This window comes from Nicotiana sylvestris, chromosome 11 (genome assembly GCF_000393655.2).
Source record: "Nicotiana sylvestris chromosome 11, ASM39365v2, whole genome shotgun sequence".
NCBI lineage: Eukaryota > Viridiplantae > Streptophyta > Magnoliopsida > Solanales > Solanaceae > Nicotiana > Nicotiana sylvestris.
The window spans coordinates 161,430,175-161,457,010 of record NC_091067.1 but is presented as its reverse complement, the minus strand read 5'-3'; the positions used below and the strand labels follow the sequence as shown (position 1 = coordinate 161,457,010).

The following is a 26,836-nucleotide window of genomic DNA, read 5'->3' as shown; positions in this document are numbered from 1 at the left end:
GTGTCTTATAATTAATTAATTTTATCCATTTATTAGTTAACAGGGAAATCAATTGCCCGCATAATTTAAAAATTTCCCCAAATTACTTAAAATTCTATTTATTTTTAATATACTATATATATACTCTATACATTATACTACAGTGGCCATATGGTATCTTGCATGGTACTAGTTCATAATTATCGGGTACTATCGCTCAACCCGTATTTTATTTCAAATTGACCACTTTCAACAAAACTCGTTTTCTTTAATCCGTGTAACCCTTTATCCTTCATGACACTTATTTATCGCTTGCTACAAATAGAGTAAATACGTTAACCTCAAGATGATCTCATCCCTGAGTCTACGTCAGTTAACTGAAAACTAAATTTTAACGTACGAAAAATGCGAGATTTAACATCCTTCCCCCTTAGAAACATTCGTCCTCGAATGTTCAACTCCACGTGATCTATATAACTTTGGCAAGATCGCCTCTGTAACAACACCACTATCAACTCTTCCCGTAGAAGCTTAATAATCCAACGACACATAGGACCATGATTATGAATAACGTCAATGGCCTCACATGACCAACGATAATAACCAACACAAGAATTTATACTCATACCTTATGATTATGATGTCTCAGTCGGACCCTTTTCTGGAGGAGGAAATAGGTATGGATATCTAGACTTCATGTTTTCCTTGGCCTCCCAAGTAATTTCTTCCACATTGTTGTTCCTCCAAAGTACTTTTACGGAGGCTACCTCCTTATTCCGCAGCTTGCGGGTTTGTCGGTCTAGGATGGCAACCAGAATTTCCTCGTATGACAAGCCCTCTGTAATCTGTACATCATCCGTGGGTACCACTCGGGTAGGATGCCAATGCACTTCCGTAACATAGATACGTGAAAAACCGGATGGACAAACTCCAATTTTGAGGGCAATTCTAACTCATAAGCTACTCGGACCACTCTCCGAATGATCCTATAAGGCCCATAATACTGTGGGCTAAGTTTGCCTTTCTTGCCAAACCTCATCACACCCTTCATAGGTGATACCTTTAAGAATACCCAATCATCAACCCCGAACTCTAAATCTTGACGTCGCACGTTAGAATATGACTTCTAATGACTCGAGCTGTCAATAGTCGATCCCCAATCAACTTTACTTTCTCTATGTCTTGCTGAACCAGGTCTGGCCCATGTAATCCAGATTCTCCAACGTCAAACCACCCTATAGACGACCTACACTTTCATCCATAAAGAGCTTCATATGGAGCCATCTGAATGCTGGCATGGTAGCTATTATTATACGCGAACTCAATAACCGGTAGATGATCATCCCAACTACCTTTGAAGTCTATTACACAAGCTCGTAACATATCCTCCAGTATTTGAATAGTACGCTCATCTGTCCATCTATCTGGGGATGAAATGTTGTACTAAGACTTACTTGAGTCCCCAATCCTTTTTGGAAGGACCTCCAGAAGTTAGCTGTAAACTGAGCTCCTCTATCCGAGATGATAGACACATGAACACCATGCAGTCATACTATCTCCTCGATATAAAGCTTCGCATAATCCTCTGAGGAATATGTAGTTCTAACGGGCAGAAAATGGGCTGACTTTGTAAGCATATCAATAATCACCCATATCGAATCGAACTTACGTTGGGTATGAGGTAAGCCTACGATAAAGTTCATATTGATTACTTCCCATTTTCAAGTCGGAATCTCCATAGCCTACAATAATCCACCGGGTTTTTGATGCTCAATCTTAACCTGCTAATAATTAGGACACTGGGCAACAAATTTTGCTATATCCTTTTTCATTCCATCCCACCAATACACTTCCCTAATGTTATGATACATCTTTGTTGCTCCTAGATGGATAACATAACGAGAATAGTGAGTTTCTCCCATAACCTGCCGACGCAGCCCTGCAATATTAGGCACACATAATCGCCCTTGATATCTGAGGACCCCATCTTTTGTAATTTCAAACTGAGTCTTCTCCTTCTGAAGAGTGGTATCCCTATAATGAATTAACACAGGATCCTAGTACTGGTGTTTCTTTACTTCAGTTACTAAAGAGGATGTTGCAGTATCCTGAAGAGTAATTCCAATATCACCTAAGTCCAGTAACCGAATTCCAAGACTAGCTAGATGATGAATCTCATGGGCTATTCCCCTCTTTTCTGGTCATAAATACGACAGGCTACCCATAGATCTATGGTTGAGGGCATTGGCTACTACGTTCGTCTTCCCCGGATGGTATAAAATATCAACATCATAGTCTTTAAGTAGCTCCAACCATTTCCTTTAACGTAGATTCAATTCCTTTTGCTTGAAGATGTATTGGAGGCTCTTATGATCCGTATAGATATCAACATGAATGCCATACAAGTAGTGCCTCCACATCTTTAGTACATGAACAACTGCATCTAACTCGAGGTCGTGAGTCAGATAATTCCGCTCATGCTTCCTTAACTACCTTGAAGCATATGCAATTACTTTTCCATGTTGCATCAAGACACATCCTAACCCGACACTTGAGGCATAACAATATATGGCATAACCATCTGGACCTTCTGGAAGTACTAGAACTGGCGCTGAGGTCAACCTGTTCTTAAGCTCTTGGAAACTCTGCTCATAGGCCTCTGTCCACTGAAACTTAGTCGTTTTCTGCGTCAACTTTGTTAATAGTGCTGAAAGAGAAGAAAAACCCTCTATGAACCTCCGGTAATATCCTGCTAAGCCAAGAAAGCTATGAATCTCTGTCGGAGTGGTAGGTCTAGGCCAGGATTTCACAGCCTCAATCTTCTGAGTGTCTACCTTTATACCTTCGTCGGATAAAATATGCCCCAAGAATGCTATGGACTTTAACCAGAACTCACACTTAGAAAACTTAGCATACAATTTATTATCGCGGAGGGTTTGGAGTACTGCTCGCAGGTGATCCACATGCTCATCCTCTAAACGTGAATAAACCAGAATATCATCAATAAAGACTATCACAAATAGATCCAAATATGGCCGAAATAGGCTATTCATCAAGCCCATAAATATGGCAAGTGCATTCGTCAACCTGAAGGACATAACACGGAACTCAAAGTGGCCATATCGGGTCCTAAAGGCTATCTTGGGAATATCCTTCTCCCAAACTCTGACCTGGTGGTACCCTGACCTCGAATCTATCTTTGAAAAGTATCTAGCTCCCTGCAACTGATCAAACAAGTCGTCTATCCTTGGAAGGGGGTACTTATTCTTAATAGTTACCTTGTTCAGTTGCCTATAGTCGATACACATCCTTAGCGAGCCGTCTTTCTTCCGTACAAACAATACCGGGGCACCCTAAGGTGAGGTACTGGGTCTGATGAAAACTTTCTCCAGTAAATCTTTTAAGTGCTCCTTCAACTCCTTTAATTCGGTAGGTGCCATTCTATACGGAGGGATGGATATTTGTTGCATTCCTGGAAGCAAACCGATGCCAAAATCAATCTCTTGCTTTGGAGGAATACTTGAAGTTCATCTAGAAATACATCCGCGTACTCCTTTACTACTGGAATATACTGAAGTGTAATTATTTTAGCATTTGCATCTTTAAATCGCACAATATGATAAATGCACCCTTTTGCGATCATTTTCCTCGCCTTTAGATAGGAAATAAACCTGCCTCTAGGTGTCGCTGTATTACTTACTCATTCAAGGATTGGCTCACCCGAAAAATAAAATCTAGCTGTCTTTGCTCGGCAATCAACTGTGGCATAATAAGCTGCCAACCAATCCATGCCCATGATAGCATTGAAATCCAACATCTCTAGTTCAACTAGGTCGGCTGAGGTCTGACGACCACAAACTGATACCGTACAACCTCAGTAAATGCATCTAGCAATGATCGATTCTCCAACCGGTGTAGATACCGCAAAAGGATCACTTAGTATTTCAAGCACTATACCAAATTTCCTCGCGACAAATGGGGTAATACAAGATAAAGTAGATCCTAGGTCTATCAAGGCATAAACATCGTGAGAACAAATGGTCAACATACTTGTCATAACATCTGGTGAGGACTCTTGGTCCTGTCGACCTACTAGCGCATAGATACAATTTTGGTTACCACCTAAAATGGACCCTCTACCTCTACCTCGACCTCTACCAGCCGAAAACTGAGACTCGCTCCCTGAAAGATGCACAGATATAACTAATCCTGTTGCTGAATTCGCTGGTTGCGCCATACCCCCCAGAATCTCTATTTGGGCAATCTCGCATCATATGCCCTGGACGTCCATAGGTATAACAAGCATCGAAACTGGCTCGGCATTGACCCAAGTGTCCTTGATCGCAGATGACACACCGCGGCAGAAACGACCCTATCTACCTCGAACCTCGTTATCGCTGCAAACTTGATGCCTAAGAGCTCTCACCTGGTCCTGACTGAGTATAGCAGTCATACCTGTAACCCTGTAGCTAAGGTGGCGGAGGTAGGTGGCCGTTTGAAGTACTGGGGCCTGTAACTACCCTGAGACTGCTCCTGAGACCTGGCAAATCTCATTCTCTTACGCTGCCCTGACTTAGTCCTCTCCATACTCTGCTACCGACGCCTACCCCTATCTATATTCTGGGCAAATGTCTGAATCCAGGAGATATCCATACTATCCTGTAATGCAGCGGTTGCATATCCCTCGGTCAACTCTGGGTCTAACCTTGCTATAAACCTGTGGATCCTGTCCCGCATAGTAGAAACTATGGATGGTGCATATATGGCCAATGAGTCAAAATGGAGACTATATTATCGAACACTCATATTGCTCTACTTGAGGGCTAGAAACTAATTGAGTCGGGCCTACTGGATCTCTCGTGGTAAGTATTGGTCAAAGAATGCATCTGAAATTTTTTTCCAAATAGCAGGAGGTGCATCACGTCCCCTAGACCTTTCCCATCCCTCATACCAAAGGATGGCTATATCTCGGAGTCGAAAAGCTGCTAACTCAACCGCCTGCTTCTCCATGGCATGCATAACCCGAAAGATCCTATGAAGCTGATATATGAAATCCTGTGGGTCCTCCCTCTGGTCTGCCCCGTGAACTCTGGGGGATTCAAAGCAATAAACTCTCGAACACTTGAACTCTCAGATCCCTTAGAAGGTCACGAACTAGCGGATGCCCTAGCCTGTTGCTACCAACTCTGCCAACAAATACACCGCACTCCTCAAGTCCTGATCTGATGGAAGCGGAGGGGGAACTGGATGTGCGGTCTCCCTAGGAATCTCCTCAGGTGGTGGAAGATCCGGTAATCACTGGGTAAGGGTCTCTCCCTGCGACTCCGATTGGGCCCCATCTGCTGGGTGTACCTTGCTAGTCCCCTCACCTACTACTGTTTCTCTCCTCTGGCTAGCCGTAGTCTTCCTAGTTACCGTCATCTGTGCATGCAAACATCAACACGTAAGTTTAACTCAAATTTCCTATAACTCAGTGCTACATCACGATTTAGATTTGAAAGAAGGGTAACCGACTCCTAAATGCCCTGTAGTACCCTACTTATATAATGTGGTGCACCACACATTTATAAATAATATCCTACTAGACACGGTTTGTAGACTCCCTAAGACAGAACTGCTCTGATATCACTTTTGTCATGCCCCGAGCCCGAGGCCGAGACCGACACCTAGTGCCTCATCTATCCTTGCGTACCACTTGCGACTAAGATACTCTGAACATGTAATGTCATACTTTGGCTGTGAGACACATTACAAGATAATGTGTGATGCAAAATATAAAACTAAATGGATATTAACACTGACTAATGTCAACATAAAGCTGGGCCGGTAAGGCCGTCATAATTACTACAACTGACAGGCTAACAAAATATATGTACAGGGCCTACATGCCCAACATACTTCACTAACCGATAGGATATGTCTACAAGCCTCTACTGATAGATGTACTGTGATCGGAATAGGGCCCCGACCTACCCATAACCTATCTACATATATACACAAGATATACACCATACTGCTAGACCCATCAACTCCAAAAGAAGTGGAGCTTACCGATAAAGCTAAATTCGGGCAACACCTACTGAGGAAGTCTACCCGTTTGTTTGTCTGAACCTGCACGTATGAAATGCAGTGCCCCCGGAAAGGGACGTTAGTACGAAATAATGTACTGAGTATATAAGGCAATATACTGAAGCTGAAACTAAACTGATAATATAATAACTGAAAGCAATTGGGGATCAAAGATAATATGAAGATATGCTCATCTGCTGATACTGACTCAACTCTCTCAATATAGTGAGTAAGATAGCTGTCCGACCCTATAAGGCTCGATATATATATATATAACTGCTCTGCCATTGTAGGCTCACTCATAGGAGCTCGGTCATACTAGGCTCTGTATCTCGACCAACTGGGATCGCTCATAGGAACTCGGCCACAGTAGGCTCGGTATATAACTTACCATCTGATCAGAGGTTTCCCAATAGAGGCCTGCCCATTGATTATAGCTCGATGGTAATGAAAATACTTTTAGTACTGTATATATGTATACTCTCTGCTCTTTTGACCGGAAGAAGGAAATACTCTACTGAATATGCAGTCCCGATAAGAAGAATATGGTAACTTAAAAAACTAGGAAAATATATGTAATTTGCGAGACTAGCAAAATATACGTAAATTCCGGGATACAAATTTTTCTCTATGCCTCGTTATCAAACTTGTGTAATTATGATATCATGCTAAAATGAAGGAAAAGCTTAGCCTTAACATACCTGGAGTAGGAACAACTCCATATAATTATCTCATTGGAAACCTTCGTGGATGAATTTAGAATCCAAAAACAATCGGATTTAAGTTTTTACGCTTTTGAACTTGAGGAACGAAATTGATTTTGGATTTGAAATTTTGGACGAGTTTGGATTCTGATCTTACGTTTTTGGTTTCAAACCACAAGCAGTTGTTGTTTCAATCTCCTTTAAATCATATGAATGAAATTGCTTTTGAATTTTTAACAAGTATTGGCTTGAAATTGCTTCTGTTCGTGAGTTTTAAACAAGAAAAGTCATATCACCAACTTTTGCCATTTCTATCTCTTAATAAAACTTGTAACGTGAAAGGTTGTTATGTTTTGTCTAGTTTCAGAATATATTTTTGAGTGATAATTGTCTTGGTCATTTCAACTATTATATTATAAGAGGTGTCTTCCATACAAGGCATAAGGTTGCCACCTCTCAAATGTTTTTTAAGAGTCATTATCTTGGTTAGGGAGGGCTGCCATGTATCTTATAATTAATTAATTTTATCCACTTATTAGTTAATAGGGTAATATTTTGTTACCCGATAATTAATCAATTACCCGCATAATTTAAAAATTGCCCCAAATTACTTAAAATTCTATTTATTTTTAATATACTATATATATACTCTATACATTATACTGTCGTGGTCATATGGTACCTTGCGTGGTACTAGTTCATAATTATCGAGTATTATCGCTCAACCCGTATTTTATTCCAAATTGGCCACTTTCAACAAAACTCGTTTTCTTTAATCCGTGTACCCCTTTATCCTTCATGACAATTATTTATCGCTTGCTACAAATAGCGTAAATACGTTAACCTCAAGATGATCTCATCCCCGAGTTTACATCGGTTAACTCAAAATGAAATTTTAACGTACGAAAAACGCGAGATGTAACATCTAGCACAAGGGAAAATAAAGATAAGAGAGAGAAACACTGGGCTGCGAACGCCGAGCAGCTACCTAGTGATCTCCAAATAGCCCGCTGGAAGCAATCAGCCTTCGCTAGCAGGACCCGAGGCTCCTGAATCTGCACACAAGGTGCAGGGAGTAATGTGAGTACACCAACTACGTGAGTAATAAAAGTAAAAGCAGCTGAGAGATAAGAAAACACGTAAAACATATCAAAATACTACAAAGAGGCAGTATAAAATCAATGCAATGCAATAAAATAGTGAAAAACTTGTGAAAACATTGCAGTTTAGTAAAAACCTCTTTAAAACCTTTTTTAACAGTTAACAAGTGAATAAAAAGCAGCAAGAAAAGATAAACACATAAAATCAGTCCCCTGGGCACAATATCAACAGAATCAGCCCCTCGAACCATAACATGGAACAACATCAGCCCCTCGGGCTATATCATATATCACACTAGGTACCCGTGCTCACTAGGGGTGTACAGACTCCGGGAGGAGCCCCTTACGACCCAAGTGCAATATCAAGCCATCTCGTGGCATAATCAAATAGGCTTTCGGGCCTCATAATCATAATCAGTACAACATTGCTGCGACGTGCAGCCCGATCCCATAATAATCCTCACAATACATACCCTCAGTCTTACTCATTCAGAAATCTCTAAAAGCCATTCGGGCACAGTAAAATATGATGCTCAGCTCAAAATATCATTTAAGATGTCAAAATAGAGTAAATATAGCTGAGTTATAAAAACGGTAAATTATAGCACGACTGAGTACGAGGCCCAAATATGACATTTAGCCCAAAACATGATGATAGCAAAAAGATTTCAATCAAATACGCAATAAAACAGTCATACGGGATGGACTAAGTCACAATCCCCAACAGTGCACGACCCCACGCTCGGCATCTAACGTGTGCGTCACCTCAATATAGCACAACGATGTGAAATTCGGGGTTTCATACCCTCTGGACAACATTTACAATCATTACTCACCTCTATCCGGTCCAAACTCTAGCCCGAGGTGCCTTTGCCTCTCGAATCGGCCTCCGAATGCTCCAAATCTAACCAAAATCAGTACATAACCATCAAAATATGCTAAGGGAATAAAGCCCACTCGAAAGTAATCAAAATACAATGCAAATCCCGAAATTAACCAAACCTGACCCCCGGGCCCATATCTCGGAATTCGATAAAATTTATATCAATCAACTCCTTATCTCCTCACAAGTTCATACATATCAATAGTACCAAAATCTGACCACAAATAACCCCGCAAACCCTTACTCTAAGGTCTCCAATCTCAATCCCTAATTCCCATTAATTTCGAGTCAAATTATGAATAACACCATAGAAACGACTTTAGGGTCCAAAAACCTTACCTCTATGAAATCCCCTTGAAATTCCTTTTCAAATAACTCCCTCAAGCTCAAACCCGTATGAAAATGGTGAAGAATAACTCAAAAATCACGAAGGAAACCTTTTATATCTTCTGACTTAGGTTTTTCGCACATGCGGTCCCATTATTGCTTCTGTGGTCCCGCTTCTGCGGTCTTGACCACCGCACCTGCGGTTTTCACTTAAAGTCCAAGTCCCGCATCTGCGATACAAATCCCGCACCTGCGATAGCGCAGGTGCGCTTCCTTAACCGCTTCTGCGGTTCCAGCTAATTCCCTCCTTGGCCGCTTTTGCGGCTTGCTTCCGCATCGGCGGGGGTCGCACCTGCGGCCTCCCAACTGCAGATGCGGTTATGGCAGCAGTCCTAAAACTTCAGCTGTAAAAACCCAACTCAAATCTTCCGTCAACAATCCGAAATCACCACGAGGCCCCGAGACCTCAACCAAAAGCATAAATAAGTCTTATACTACTATCCAAACTTATACCAATCTTCAAAACACCTCAAACAATATCGAATCAACCAAAACACATCAGATTTAAGCCTACAGTTCCAAAAATCTTCCGAATTACGCTTCTGATCAAAACGTCTATCAAACCACATCCAAATAACCTAAAATTTTGCACACATGTCCCAAAAGACACGACGGACATACTGCAACTCCCAGAATTCCATTCCAACCCCTGTATCAAAATCTCACATATCAACCGGAAAACGCCAAAATACCAATTTCGCCAATTCAAGCCTAAACCTACTACGGACCTTTAAAATACGTTCCGATCACGCTCCTAAGTCCCAAATTATCTCCTGAAGCTATCCGGACCATCGAAATTCACATATGAGCCCTTTATCACATAAGCCAATATCCGATTGACTTTTCAAACTTAAGCTTACTCAAAAGAGACTAAGTATCTCAAACCTTACCAAAACCTCTCCGAACCCAAGCCACCCAATCCGATAACACATCATATAGCTGAACAAGGCAATAATAAGCAGAAATGGGGAAAACGGAGCGGTAACTCATGAAACAACCGGCCGGATCGTTACAAGAACAAGAGAAGAGAGAATGATAAAACAATAACTTCAATTTTTAGTGAATCTCCTTATTAAAGGTCTGTTTCAAAGGGGAATGGGGATGGATTTATATAGTAGTTAAACCATGCTAGTAAATAAGGAAAGAAGTCAATCAAACATGAACAAAGAAAGGAAAAACATATATGCAATCATAAAGCAACCAGTAAAGGAAAGAAATCAAAAATCAAACCCTAATTAGGGTTCAACGTTTGAAAATCCATCTACTGGTATGAGAAATCGACTACTCTTCCATGTATATGGACGAGATATTGTCCAGATCTTAGAAATTGAAGTTAAAAGGGACCGAATCTGAGAGATGGTACTTGTCAAGTTTAGGCAAGTACTAAGTGACACCATAATCTTGCAAATAATACTGAGGTACCACATAAAAGGCAAGAAAATCACAGAAGAAATCCATGATTGAGACGGATTCGAAGAAGTTTGAGAGGGCGGCTAGGGTTTCGGTGGGAGGGATGAGTGTTTGAGGGCGGCTGATGAAGAGAAATGGGGATTAAGGTTTGGGTGAGGGGATATAAGGAGAGTGGGGATGAGTGTTGTGAGTTGTTGATCACTTTTTAGCAACGGTAGGATTCAAGAAGAGCTGGGTCGGGTTTTTTGGGCTGGGTTATGGATAAAAGGTTCGTTTGGATTAGGCTTAGGGATTGGGCCAGGGATTTGGGGCTTGTCTGGTCCGAAATTAATCCCAATTTTGGGCCAAATCTTAAAATAGGAAATTAAGGGGAAAATAATTTAATAAAACAATTAAACAAATTATAAAAATGATATTTATTCAAAGTAATATTTTAAAACAATAGTAAAAGATTATAAAAATGTAAGATACTATTTTGACCTTGAATAAAATGCAAAATATAGGCTATTATTGCAAGATTGTGCAAATAGCTAAAAAAAATACTATTGTAATTATATAAAATAAAGTAAAAGTATTTGAAACATGTATTATAGATGCAAATAATAATTTTAGGTAATTAAGTCATCACAAAATAATTGAAAGGAGTAATTAATAAGTATTCAAGTAATTTAAATGCAAGAAAGTCAATTTTAAAGCTCTAAAAATTATAGAAAATGCTTGTATATATTTTGTAAACTAAATAATGATGCAAAATAATGTTTTGAAAGTATATATACTTTTGAGAAATATTAGGGCAAAATTGGATATCAATAACAAGAATGTACCATATAGACTTAAAGGCAAGTTGTATGAAGCGGTAGTTAGACCGACCATATTGTATAGAGCTGAGTATTGGCTAGTCAAGAAATCTCGTGTGTCAGAAGTTGAAAGTAGCGGAAATGAGGACAAGGTGGGCGTGGCTCCTATAGAAGATAAGTTGCGGGAATTTGAGGCTGAGATGTTTCGGGCATGTAAAAAGGAGAGACCCTGATGCCCCAGTTAGGAGGTGTGAGAGGTTGACCATGGCAGGTCAGATGAGGGGTAAAGGGAGGTCTAAGAAATACTGGAGTGATGTGATTAGGCAGGACATGACGCTACTTTAGCTTACCGAGGACATGACCTTCGATAGGAGGGTGTGAATATCGAGAATTAGGGTCGTGGGTTGACATGAAGTCTAAAGTTTCGTCTAGACATCCCAGTAGTATTAGTCCTAGTCTTGTATTTTTCTATGCCTGACCCATTGCTATTTCATATTATGTCATTATTTCCAGCAAGACTGAATCTATTTTTATAGTGTTGTATTCTTAGATATTTGTTGTTGCACGTATCTTCATTTGTTTCCATGTCTACTTACCTGGTTGTTGCTACTGTCTGTTTATTGCTTTATTTTCACTTCTTTTGAGCCGATGATCTTTCGAAAACAACCTTTCGACCTTCATTAGGTAGTGGTAAGGTTTGCATACACTTTATCCTTCCCAAATCCCACTTGTGAAATTTTAATGAGATTGTTGTTGTTGTTGTTATTGTTTTTGTTTTCTATGTCAAGTAAACTATTTTATGGATTTCATCATAAAATAAAAAATGTCTGTTCAAGTGAAATATATATTCAAACTCAGTTTTAACTTTCGAATTCTCCTTTTCAACTTCAACTGCACATGTTTTTAACTTTAACCAAATACTAAAACAAACCTTTGATAGTGTAAAAAATATATTTCTATGCATTAGAAGAGCATGAGTCTTGCTTATGTGTCTTTTAAGTTTTGTTTGAGGGCATATTAGACCTTTGAGCTTATTCGTATACTAGGCTTTTTTGTATTTACTCAACTACTATGTGTAGCATTTAGGTTATTCCAAAGGTGGGTTTTATTTACATCACAATTTACAAAGCTTCTCAAATATCTTCGGTCTTCCTCATCTCTTTAGCTTGCGGGTATTTTTCTTATTCTTTAATATCAATTTTGTTGTTTTTTTATCTGTTTCTCTTTTCTTTTTTATTTCAAATTCATGAAAATAGAGTGAATTAATTACATATTTTTGAGTTAGGGTTTTGATGGATGAAATTGAGATTTTTTTTTTTCCGAAGATGAATTGAAATCAAGAAAACAAATTCAGTTTCTTTACTTGCTTGAATTTCTGCCACCAAATATTACACCAACACAGGATTTGGTGTAATATTTAGTTTAGTGAAAAGAAAAGGCAGACTTCCTCTTTCTCATCCATTAGAACTTGCAGGTTGAGTGTTTTTCTTTGATGCATCTCTTGATCAGAAATCAAAAATACATATCTGAAACTGAATTTACAGCTATTATTTTGGGGTTTATGAAGAGACAGAGAGAACTAGAGAGATTCGCTTTTGAGTCCTGATTATTTTCAGCCAGATTATCACTGAATCTATCTTCTCTCTCTCTTTGAATCACTCTCTCTTGCTGTCTGTTTCAGTAGCTTCTGGTTTTCACGGTGGTTTTCGCCTAGGTATTTTTGTTATTATTATTATTTTATATGTATCAGTTGAATTTTTGTTTACGATTCTTTTTTGTTTTTGGTTAAAGTTTGAGTTTTTTGTCAAATTTAATAAATGGGATTTTTTATGTTAATCGTCGATGTGAGTACTGCAAGTCGGTGTTTGTGTTTCGAGGTGAAAATTGATCCATTAATGGTTGTCTCTTCTTTGTTGATTCCTTGCTGAAAACTGAACAAACACATTGCTGAGTGTTATCGATATCAGGGAGAAAAGGAACATAGGTAGTGTCATCGGCAGAGTCGTACCAAGGTACATTTTCAAGGAATGTACCAGTAGTCACTCTTCGTGTCCAAGGAGTTCTGCTTAGAAATGGACCTTTGTTGTTTTCCATCTTTAAATTTTTGAAAAATGAGTTAGTGTGTTGAGTAGCCTAAGAAGTTTAAGATTGTTTTTTCTTCCTTATGTTATCACATTGATAAGCCAGGGACAGATTTTTTGGAATTTGCACAGAAACTTTAGATTGGCTAAATTAAAAATTAATTAATAACTTGGTTTTGTATTCTACTTGGATATGGTTACTAGTGATTTAGTTACATCTTTAAACATAAACCTATTGTTGAGCTAGAAAGGTTACAATTGTTTATTTGCGTCTTAAATGTGTAATAAGGTGAATTATATAGACAATCTCTTTTGCTTCTTACAACAACAATAATAACCCAGTATAATCCCACTTAGTGGGGTCTGGGGAGGGTAGTGTGTATGCAGACCTTACCCCTATCCTGAGTAGAGAGGCTATTTCCAAATGGATCCCTGAAATCCTTCCCTCCAAGAACTTTCCACTTTGCTCTTGGGAAGACTCGAACTCACAATCTCTTGGGGAGACTCGAACTCACAACTTCTTAGAAGATTATAAATATCTTGGAATCAAATGATATAATTAGAGTGGAATTACTTAAGCATGAATGATTTTGTTTCTGTTAGAGTTATTTCTCAGGAAACTTCAGAGCTAATATTAGCTTTTGTTATCTATTTCTTTCTCATTATTAGAATGGAAAAACTTTTCTTTCTAATTGTAATTCTGTGTGCTTCTAACTATGTCGTTCACCACATATATATAGAATGAATAGTTTTTAGTTTCAAAATTATTTTGATAGGTTTATGGCAGATGCAATTCAAGCATATGGTTAAAGTTTAATATGAGGCCTCTATTTGTTTTTTGCCTCTGTTGTGCATGACAATTTATTCTCTTTGTCATTGCAGTTCTTGCGATCCGTTGTGGTTGTTTTCTACTTTTGTTATGCAGTAGCACTTGAATCAGAAGGTAAATTTTCTAACCTCTGCTCATCTATTTATAGGTATTGTACGTTTTTACGTGGGTTCTTCTAAAATTTGTAAGCATACACATACTACGTGTAGCTTTTAGGCTATTCCATATGTGGATTTTTTTACATTGAGTAATGTAAATATGTACGTGACATTTCCCATTCAGTAAGTAGACGAGTGAAATATCGAGTAAAAATCATAAAATTGATAACTCCGAAAAAATACATGCTGACAAGAAGACTAGGCGACGCGAATTATATAGAATGATGCAAGACGATAAAAAGGAGGCTGTCCTAGCACGAGCACGGGCAAATAAAGCTGAAACAAGCGGTCGGCAACGTCCTGCTTGCTCGCTAATTAAGAGCTCTACTAACGCATCATCCTCTATAAGTGCTAATATTTCAAGCGAGCAGTATCTTCCTTTTGTGGGACATTCAATATATGAAATAAGTTAAAGAACTAGATTGTCATTTCTTGATGGTATATGCAATTATAAATGCATGTATGCATTTATAACTATTAAAATTATATACTTACACTTGTTATTGTTGTATCCTAGGATCTACGTCTAATACAAATCATGAACAATATACTGAAGAGACAATAACAATCCAAGCATCAACTGATTATGTTATGTTAATGTCACGACCCCAGTTTGCCCTCCGTGAACTATCGTTACGGCACCTAGTCTCTACAACTAGGTAGGCCTAACAAATGTGGAAAAAAAATAATTTACGGAAAGAAAATAATATAAAACCGAAATAACAAAATGAAATAGTGTTTAAGATGCCGCCTGGCACATAACAATACACGAATCTCAACCTAACACTTTCCAAAATCCAGAACCCCATGAACCACAAGCTAAGAGAAACATAAGAAGCTCTAACTCCAGAAATGTCAAAAAGGAAAATACTGAAGGGCTATACTATTACAGAAAGATAGAAAGGGACTCCTCGGTATGCGAACGCGACAGATATACCTCGAAGTCTCTACAGAAGCGCCTCACCTCAATGATGATAAGACTGAGTGGAAGTACCTGAATCTGCACATGAAAAACATGCGCAGAAAGGGCATGAGTACACCACAGCGGTACTCAGTAAGTACCAAGCCTAACCTCGGTCGAGTAGTGATGAGGAAAGCCAGGGCCCTACTGAGGTTAAATGAAATACAAGGTATAACAGTGTAAAAATAAGGAAGTACAATGAGGAGCCCGCCCCAATAACAGAGGAATACATTCAAGTGTTGAAGTCAGGAGCCCGCCTGAAGAACAGAGGTATTACAATTCAAGTTTTAGTTTTTAAATTCTCATCCAGTAACAAGCACCCAGTTTTCCAAACTGGGGCAGAAAGTTTTCTTTGTTTGTCTTTTTATGAAATCAGGAGCCCTCCTGGATAACAGAGGAATACATTCAAGTTCAAGTTTATTCAAGTTCAACAATTTGGAAGAGAAGGGACAACATCTCAGTTGACTAGTTGAAGTAACAACAAGGGATTTTACCGAGAAAACACAAGACAATGAGGCAACAAGAAAACACAAGACAACAAGACAATAAGGAAGTACAAAAGCAAGTTGAAGATTTTAGATAAGACTTTTTGTAATTCATAGTTCATAGCTTAGGCTAGCTTCTTTTATTTTTGACACGGTGTAATAAAGGAGGTCAGCAAGCAGTAGCAGCAGCAATCGCAGTGAAATCACAGCTCCTGGTAGTCCCAGCTACTAGAAACTCCCGAACTACACTGACCTGATTCTTGTTTAGCCTAGGATATGTAGGCAACCTCCGAAACAGGGTGCGATCAAAATTTTTTCAAAAATGCTTCACACGGAATATGTAAACAGGCAAAAATCCCTCATTTCCGCTCACTTGTCTTTGCACGAAAACTCTTCGTGTTTCCGGGCAAAGAGGGGCAGCTGTGAGCACGTGATTTTTGCCCTAAGCAAATTATTCCCAAAAATCCAAACAAAATGATTTTTCTTTATTTTTACAATTTTTGTGCATTTTGGTGTCATTCTCTGATAATTGTTGCATTTTTATTTGTGCATGTTAATTCATATAAAATACAAAAAGTGTGTTTGCATTTAGGATTTAATTCCATATTTTAGGATTAATTAGGGATTAATTTGTTTTGGAGTAAAATATAAAGAAAATGACGAAAATAGTTCAGTTAGCATTTTAATTATGAAGTTGTATTAATTTAGGTTTAGAACAATTTTATGCATTAGTTAGTTTAGCTTAATTTCTAGTTTAATTTTTTTTGCATCTCCACAAAAATCAGAAAAAAATAAATAACACAAAAATACAAAGTGAAAAACACACAAAAAACAAATTAAATAAAGAGAAAGCAATTAAATGAAAAGAAAATGAAAGTTGTCTCTACTAAAGGAAATATTTGGGCCATTTTCGTATCTAACCGCCAGGCCCATGCAGTCCAGGCCCAAGCGAGAGCCCCGCCCGGTCCAGTTCAAAACGATGTCGTTTCGGCGTTATTCAATCACAGCCGTCCATTCTCCTCAATCCAATGGCTGAGACTTAGTCTCTCAAATTTCATATAATGGTCGGAGAGTTTGCATTAGGTCAAAGACCAAACTTCATCCTCCTCGTATCACCTCTGTCACTCCACCGGCGGAGCCGCCGCCGGCAAACGCTAACTACGCCGACGACCACCCAATTAACACCATCAACTCCTCTCGTTCCCCTCTTTCCATTCTTCCCGTTGCTTTCCCTCGAATCTGGCCGGAACTCGTCGAATCTCCGTCGAAAGTTTTCCGGCTAAATAGCAACTTTGTCCAAACCGGCCCAAAATCACACCACACCGTCCCCAGTCTTCCCTCAACCCAAATCCATGACCATTTTCCTTCGAATCCCAGTGAAACGGCTCGAATTTGGATTCAAGGGTTTTCCGGCCAAATCCTAATTTTTTAAATCTCCACAATTTCGGACCCTAACACCCCTAATCACGTGTTTTCTTATGAAAACACATGATTAAGGATGTTGCGGTTCAAAATTTTTGGACGATTTGGGCTCAATTGCTGGCCGGAGTTCTTGGAGCATCAGTGAGTTTTCTTTCTTTCTTTCTTTCTTTTATTATTTCGTTTTTTTTATCTTTGTGTACTTGCATGTATGAGTTTTGATTAATTTTTATTCCGGTGGATTTGAAGTTTTGGGTAAGCTGGCAGATTAGTTTGGTTCCATTATTTGTTTGGACTAATTTTGATTTTTGTTAATTAGATTATAGGTGTTTTAGTATGTTTAATTTTGGTTAATGGTTTGGGTCAGCTATGCGTAGTTAAGTTCATTGGGTGGTTAATTAGTGGGGATTGGGTTTAACTGTGTAAAAGCAACTCAGTAAATCTGAGGGGGGTTCAAGGGTATTATGGGTAATTGGTAATATAGAAGGGTTGGGGATAATACTAGAATCTTCTAGATGGGGACCTAAGGATAGTTTCAAAAAATAGTGGTGGTTACTTGGTTAGCAAGGCAATAAGTTGGGGGGTAAAAAATAATAATAAAAAGGGACCTAAGGGGTAATTTTGAAAACCTAGTTCACCTATAAATAGTGAGGCATTGCCTTGTGAAGGGGTCTTCAATTTTTTTAGCCTTAAAAAATAAAACCTCACATTGAGCTTTTTCCTTTCATTTTTAATCTCAGAGTTAGCTTTTGAATTAAAAAATAAAAAAATCCAAAAAAAAAAACAATAGAAAAATCTCCAGAAAATTAAAAATTTCAGAAGATACTGTTTTATCGAAAGTTTCCAGTTAATTTTGAATTTCCATTTCTGAATTGCACCATTTAGTCTATAATCTGCTTGTTGATATACTCGGATTGTATCTGGGTTTATTTTGAGTGGGTTTTGGGTCCAATTGAATCTATTTTGGACTGGTTTTGTTGGCCATTGGTTCAGAAGTTGTTCCAGGACTAGTTCTAAGTCTATTTGGGTTTTTGCAAGAGTATTTGGTTCATTGTTGGTGTCGTTCATCTCTGAAAACAGTCCTGGGTTGCTCGTTCTGTTTTGAGCTATTGTTAATCATCAATCTGCTGCTGCTGACTCTCGTTTTCTCTTGTTATTTCACAGTCCAGGTACACATCTCCAAAACTCTGTGATGTGGCTGCATAGAAATGAGATTAACACGTTTAGAGTCCACATAGGTTGAGTATTGGTAGCTGATTAAGTGTTAGTTCATGTGTATATAGTATTATATATTTCAGATTTGATGTAATTCCTTCATGATTGGATATGTAGTCGTTCCATGATCTTCATTGAAGTGTTTTACTGTTTCATTAGTCATTTGCATTGTAGTTAATTCCATGATTTGTGTAGACGAGTTTATTATGTAGTACGTTTGTGGTGTAGTTTATGGTTGATAATTAGTTTTGCTCTTGCTTTAAAACTGGTTTTGGAGGCCACAAGCCTTATTCATTGTTAATAACTGGACAGTAGTATGATGCTACAGTGAATCAGGGACTGCGTAGGTTGTTAAAATTGGAAATTTGAATTTGTACTTTAGTTTTAGTTAGTTATTAGCTTTAACCAGTTATTATATTATCTCTATGTAATCTCCTCTTTCAAATTAAAAAAAATAACTGAAACAGGATATGAAATTGCAGTAGCTCATTTTTAAAATTGATAATTGCTTGAATGTGTCATTAAGTAATTGAAATAGGCATCTGTTAATTACGTTGGAATATGGTTTAGAAAATTGTAGCATTGCCTGTTAAATGTTAGCTATGCTCTGAGATCAGTGGGTTCGATGTCTCATCCCTTTCACTGGGATTCAAAGCTTTGTCCAACTGGACAGTCGTTAAGCAGGCCTCACATGAAAGGCCCATTTGCTGAAACTGAAATACATGCAAGGATTTGGGCGTTCAGCTTAGATCACACGTTTGGCCCAAATGGGGCTCATTTAATTGCACTCACAGGGATTTGAGTTCCCGACCCTCAGTTCACCTCGGCTCCTCCGATTGGGCTCATTGGCCCAGCTGTTTGGGCCCAGTCCGAAATTTCTTTTCAATGGTTTATTTGATATTTGAAATTTGGGTTTTGGGTTAGGTAGAGGGTTTAAGCTAAAGGGCTTGTCCTTTTGTTTGGACCCGGACTTGAACTTAATGCCCGGATTTTAAAATGTAACTAGTTATGACATTTCCTTTCCTTTTAAAAAAAAATAGAAAATATAGTCGCCTTTAGGTTTACTTTTTAAAATGAAACGAGACGAGCCTCGTCCAAGGAAACACAAAAAAAAAATGCGGGGCCCTCGACAAAGGTTTAAAAGTATTTAGAAAATCGGGAAGGGTCGTTTAGCGAATTGCACGACCCTCCCAAAAGATAATAACGTGCTAGACTCTTTTAGACGCGATTCTAATAAAACTACTTTCTTAAATTCGGGTGTGCATTTCATGCGACCCAAATCCAAATCCCAAAACGTTGAATAAAATGTGTTTAGGATTGCAGGTGCATTTCATGTGACGTGATCCAAAGACATGCTTTAAACGACGTTCACCTTTCTCTTTAAAAGAAACACATATTGAATAAAAGCGGTAAAAAGTAAAAATTGGCACATAGGCTCTTAATGTGATAAAATCAGATAATAAGATAAACACAACATTTGAGCGACCGTGCTAGAACCACGGAACCCAGGAATGCCTAACACCTTCCCCCGGGTTAACAGAATTTCTTACTCGGATTTCTGGTTCGCGGACTGTTAATAGAGTCATCTTTTTCCTCGGTTCGGGATTCAACCGGTGACTTGGGACACCATTAATTTCCCAAGTGGCGACTCTGAATAATTAATAACTAAATCCCGTTCCGATTGTCCTTTAATTAGAAAAACTCCTTTACGCCCTTGCGGGTGTAGGTGAAAAAGGAGGTGTGACAAAAATAAGACAGTATAATAAGTGTAACAGTAAGGAGTAACACAAAATAGAAAGTTCAACAACAACTACTACAGAGGCAAAGTAAACACAGAGAGAAATACATCTCAACACAGAAATAACAACCAGGGATCTCCTAGGATACCGTCATGTAGTCCCAAATATAAATATCCAATGGATCTCCCCGGATACCGTCCCGTAGTCCAACTCATAATGCGAGGGGATCTCCCGGAATACAGATCCGTAGTCCCAAATGTAAATACTTAGTACATGGGGAATCTACCGGGTGCAGTCGCGTAGTCCCAAAGTAAACGTGCAGCGGGATCTCCCAGAATACCGTTCCATAGTCCCAAAGTAAACATAAAGAGGGATCTCCCGGGATACCGTCCCGTAGTCCCAAAGTAAACACACAACAACAACAAGAAGAATACACAATTCAATTAAAATTTCATACCAAGGTAAAACAGGTATTTCTAGCCTAGCATGCTGCACGTAATCCAAATAAGGCAGTTTGAGAAAGTAAAACAATTAAGTCAATTAGGCATGCTTCCCTAAGCCAACAACCGGATTAAATTGCAAGTAGTATAAACAGGAAAAAGAAATACAATTAAAATAACTCAAAGAAAAACTGGATTTTTCAATAATTAGCACAAGCACGCACTCGTCACCTCACATACAAGGCATTTCAAATATCAATAATACCAAATCCTAAGGGGAGTCCCCCCTACAAGTTAGGTAAGCCACTTACCTCGAACTGGTTCAAAATCAACTCGAAACTACGTTCTTGCCATAAGTACTCGATGTAACGATCCGACCGGTCGTTTTAAGCTCTAGCGTGTTGTTCAGTAGTTTGAGGCCATAAGCAGCTTCACTTCAGGTATTATGACTTGTACGCATGGTCGGAAATTGAATTTCGGGAAGTTCCGAGTTGATTTGGAAAGAAAATCCTCATTTCGGAAGCTCTAAGTTGAAAGAATTGACTAAGATTGGATTTTTGAGTAAACGACTTCGGAATCGGGATTCAAAGGTTCCAGCAGGTTCATATGATGATTTCGGCTTTGGACGTATGTCCGGATCGGGTTTTGGAAGACCCAGGAACTTTTCGGCACCTATTGCGAAAAATGGCATTTTTGGAAGAATTTTATAAGTTTGGGTTGAATTACATTTCACTATTATCAATGTCTATTTGGGATTCCGAGTCTAGGAATAACTCCGTATGGTGGTTCTAGTGTTGGGAGCGCGATCGGAAGTGAATTCGGAGGTCCGTGGGTCATTTGGCAAAAGATAGAAATTTGGAGTTTGACTGGAAGTGGACTTTTTGATATCGGGCTTGGAATCCAATTTCGGAAGTTGGAGTAGGTCTATAATTTGAATGTGACCTATGTGCAAAATTTGAGATCAATTGGACTTGATTTGATAGGTTTTGACATCAAATGTAGAAGTTTGAAGTTCTAAAGTTCATTAATCTTGAATTGGGGTGTGATTCATGATTTTGATGGTGTTTGATGTGATTTGAGGCCTCGACCAGGTCCGTGTTAAGTTATGGGACTGGTTTGTGTGATTGGACAGGGTCCCGGGGGCTTCGGGTGTGTTTCGGATCGAATTTGGATAAAAAGCTGTTGTTGATTGCTGGTATCTGGTTTCTTTCTTCACGAAAGCGAAGGGAGTCCCGCGTTCGCGAAGAGGAAAGTATGAGGCTGCTGGATTTGACCTTCGCAAACGCAAAGTGGAAATCGCGAACGCGTATGGGAGATCGCGAACTCGTAGAAGGAAAGAAGGGAGCGGGCCCTGAGGCCGTTGTCCTACGCGAATGCGAGGCCTGGAACGCGAACGCGTGGGGTCCGGGGAGCTGGCCTTCGCGAACACGAGCGTCAGGTCACGAACGCGATGAAGAAATTTTGGGGCTAAAGCAGGTTGTGTTTCGCGAACGCGAGGGCATTTTGGCATTCGCGAAGAAGGCAGTGCTGGACAGTGAGTTGTTTTAAGTCGGGATTTGGCCCATTTCTTTTATTTTTCTTTTGGCTTCGGCGATTCTTGGAGGATTTCAAGAGGAGGTTTCATCATTCAATGGCAATGTAAGTTATTCCCACTTATTAGGAGTTAAATACATTGATTATGTATGGATTTTAACATGGAAATTAGTGAAAATTTTGGGTTTTGAGGAAGACCTAGAAATTTGATATTCTTGAATTTTGACTACGATTTTGGGCATGAAATTGAGAACAAAATATATATTTGGGTTCGTGAGATTATGGGTAAACTTTATCTTTGAAATTTTTTGGAATCAAGGCACGTGGGCCCGATGGCAATTTTGTCAACTTTTCGATCGGGGTTAGGAATTGTTATAAATTGGATTATAATGAGTAATTGAACATATATTAATGGGTTTGCATAATTATTGACTAGTTTTGGAGCATTTTTGCATCGAATTGAGTCTTCGGAAGGGCGTAGAATGCCGATTATGGAACTTCGGAGCGAGGTGAGTCTCCTTTCTAACCTTGTAAGAGAAAATTGTCCCCATAGGTGAAATAACTGGTTATGTGCTTCTATTTGTGGGGGCTACGTACGCACGAGGTGACGAGAGTCCGTGCGTAGCTACTATTATGTGTAAGTTCACGTAGTCTAGGACCCAAAAACATGCTATACTTGGAATATCTGTAATCTTATTGACAGTTGAATTGCTTAAATCCTATCGAATGGTAAATGAATTTTTAAAAGGATTAAACTTCATTTTCTTAAATCGTTAAAAGAGAATTGGCTTTTATTTGGATAAATGTTCCCCGATAAATTCTTAATTGGTTGTTTGAATGTGTGTATCTATGTGTGCCCGCGTCGCATGTATGATTCGCGAGCGGAGTGTTTGTTTATTTATGTTGACCGCGTGACATGTATGATTCGCAAGCGGGGTAATACATGCATCTATGGTTCGTGCCGTTCAACCCTCGACAGTGCACATTTTATATTTATGTCGGATCGGGCCGTACGACCTCAGCATGATATGCGCATACTTGTATTGTTTGCCTGAGATTTATAAATGATGATGTTTGCCTTTCCTGGCCAGACATAAATTGATAAAAGATGATGAAAAGTAAATCTTTGGAAATCCATTATTATTTGAGAAGTTGTTTACCTGCTATCCGGCTTTATGAGTTTATAATTGCTTTATAAAATCCATGATCGTTTTTTACAAATATTATTATTGGACCACTAGTAAGTGTCGAAGTCGACCTCTCATCTCTACTTCTTCGAGATTAGACGGGATACTCATTGGGTACACGTTGTTTTCGTACTCATACTACACTTGCTGTATATTTTTGTTGCACAGGCACATGCATCTCTAGTGGCCTAGTGGGCGTAGCAGCATGGTTGATACGTAGATTTAGGTGAGCTGCACTTCTCGAGATGACCCGCATCCAGCAGAGTCTCTTTTAGATTGTTGTATTTACTCTCTGTCCAATATTGTATTCCGGACGGTTGTTGTATTAATTTATTTCCTAGAAATTGCTCATGCACTTGTGGCACCGAGTTTTGAGATGATTATGGGATATTCTGTATTTACTTCTAAACATTCTTTTTTTTTTTGTTGCAAAGATTATCTTTTACTAGCTGAATTGAAGGAAAATTTCAGTTTTCTAAATTATTAAGATAAGAATTAAATTAAGCATTTATGGTTGGCTTGCCTGACAGCGGTGTCCGACGCTATCACGACCCTTAGTGAATTTTGGGTCGTGACACTCGACTCCAAATGGCCCAAACCTATTCAATTCAATTGCATAATATAAATAACACTTCAAGTAACTGATTCTACAAACAAATTCTAAGCTAATACGCGAAATTAGGTAAAATAACCAAAACGCCCCTTGGGCCCACATCTCGGAATCGGGTAAAGTTTACATTTTTAAAATTTCCATACTCTCACGAGTCTAACCATACCAAAATTATCCAAATCTAATGTCAAATCCCCAATCAAAACTCGAATTTTTAGTCTAAGAACTTTCCCCCAATTTTCATACAAATTCCGAAATTAAATGATGAATTCATGTTTAGATTAATGGGTTACAAGCAAAAAGGAGTTAATAATCGTTACCCAATCGATATCTCTGAAAATCCCTCAAAACCTCGCTCAAATCCGAGCTCCCAAGCTCTAATTTTCACAAAAATGGCTAAACCCTCGATTTTGAACTTAAACATTCTGCCCAGGCGCGTTCTTCTTCGCGAACGCAATGCACTAAAGTTCCACTAGCCAGTCTCCCTCTTCGCGACCGCGATGCTCGAGCCGCGAATGCGATGATCATTTCTCTTCTCCTACGCGAACGCGAGACTGCCTTTGCGAATGCGTAGGCACAAGGTTCCACAGCCTCGCGAACGCGGGAACTCCTTCGCGAACGCAAAGCGTTAATTCCTCACCAGCCCTAGCTCCTCTTCACGAACGCGAGATCCCACTCGCGAACGTGAAGAAGGAAACCAGAACTGACTGCTGCAACATTTTTCTGCAATTTCTAAGTTCCAAACATGACCCGTTGAGCATCCGAAACACACCGAGACCCCCCGGGGCCTCAACCAAACATGCAAACCAATCCTAAAACATCATTCAAACTTGTTCCAATGTTCGGAACGCTCAAAACAACATCAAACACCAATTAAACAATGGATTCAAGCCTAAGAACTCCAAAAACTCTCAAATTACGCTTTCGATCAAAAAGTCTATCAAACCTCGTCCGAATGACCTAAAATTTTTCAAGCACGTCACATTCAACACTACGGAGCTACTCCAACTTACGGAATCCCATTCCAACCCCGATATCAAAATCTCACTATCGAACCGGAAACTTCAAAATTTCGACTTTCGGCATTTCAAGCCTAAATAAGCTACGAACCTCCAAAACACAATCCGAACACGCTCCTAGGTCCGAAATCACCCAACGGAGCTAAAGGAATCGACAGAATTTCATTCCGAGGTCGTCTTCACACTGCTCCGACTACGGTCCAAATTTTAAAGCTTAAGCTCTCATTTAGGGACTAAGTGTTCCAAAACACTTCGAAACTCAAAACCAAACATCCCGTCGAATCAAAATAGCATAAACAAACACGGGAAAAACAGTTAATAGGGGATCAGAGCGATAATTCTTAAAACAACCGGTCGGGTCGCTACATCCTCCCATACTTAAACATTTGTTCGTCCTCGAACGAGCATAGAGACATACCTGAAGTAGTGAAAAGATGAGGGTAATGACTGTACATATCCTGCTCGGTTTTCCAGGTCGCCTCATCGATCGGCTGACCCTGCCACTGAACCTTCACTGATGTAATGTGCTTTGATCTCAGCTTTCGAACCTCCCTGTCCAATATTTCCATTCGCTCCTCAACATAAGATAGTTCCTTGTCCAACTGAACTGAACTGAAATCCAACACGTGCGACGGATCACCGTGATACCACCGGAGCATCAAAACATGAAATACCGGATGAACCCCTGCCAAGCTGGGAGTTAAGGCGAGCTCATAAGCAACCTCCCCAATACGCCTCAATATCTTAAAAGGGCCATTAAACCTCAGACTCAACTTCCCTTTCTTCCCAAATCTCATAACGCCCTTCATAGGCGAAACCCGAAGCAGATGCTGCTCTCCAACCATATAGGAAACATCACGAACCTTCTGGTCCGCGTAACTCTTCTGTTTGGACTGGGCTGTGTGGAGTTTATCCTGAATTACCTTAACCTTCTCCAAAGCATCCTGAACCAAGCCTGTGCCCAATAATCTAGCCTCACCCGGCTCAAACCAACCCACTGGGGATCTACACTGCCTACCATATAAAGCCTCATATGGTACCATCTAAATGCTGGACTAATAGCTGTTATTGTAGGCAAACTTCGCCAATGGAAAGAACTGATCCCAAGACCCTCCAAACTCAATCACACATGCACAAAGCATATCCACAAGAATCTGAATAGTGCACTCGGACTGTCCGTCTGTTTGAGGGTAAAATGTTGTACTCAACTCCACCCGAGTACCCAACTCATGCTGTACAGCCCTCCAGTACCGTGATGTGAACTGAGTACCTCTATCTGAAATGATGGAAACCAGAATACCCATGCAGACGAACAATCTCCTGGATATAAATCTCCGCTAGATGCTCTGAAGAATAGGTAGTACACACAGGAATGAAATGCGCAGACTTGGTCAGCCGATCCACAATCACCTAAGTGGCATCGAACTTCCTAAAAGTCCGTGGGAGCCCAACTACAAAGTCCATGGTTATCCTCTCCCACTTCCACTCCGAAATCGCTATTTGCTGAAGCAACCCACCAGGTCTCTGGTGCTCATACTTCACCTGCTGACAATTGAGGCATCGATCTACAAACCCAACTATATCTTTCTTCATCTGCCTCCATCAATAGTGCTGCCTCAAATCCTGGTACATCTTCGCGGCACCCGAATGAATGGAATACCGCGAACTATAGGCCTCCTCTAGAATCAACTCCCGAAGCCCATTAACATTGGGTACACAAATTCGACCCTGCATCCTCAATACCCCGTCATCACCAATAGTCACATCTCTGGCATCACTATGCTGAACCTTGTCCTTGAGGACAAGCAAATGAGGGTTATCAAACTGACGC

General features: G+C 39.5%; 1 protein-coding gene across 1 annotated transcript; it reads right to left on the bottom strand.

The window, feature by feature from the left end:
* Window positions 1–2,468: 2,468 nt before the first annotated feature.
* On the bottom strand, window positions 2,469–4,566 carry LOC138881918 (uncharacterized mitochondrial protein AtMg00860-like). Its single transcript, XM_070162221.1, has 2 exons — window positions 4,435–4,566; window positions 2,469–2,858 (listed from the first exon to the last, which is right to left on the bottom strand). The coding sequence occupies exons 1-2, from the start codon at window positions 4,564–4,566 to the stop codon at window positions 2,469–2,471; spliced, it is 522 nt and encodes a 173-aa protein (XP_070018322.1).
* Between the last annotated feature and the right edge of the window lie 22,270 nt (window positions 4,567–26,836).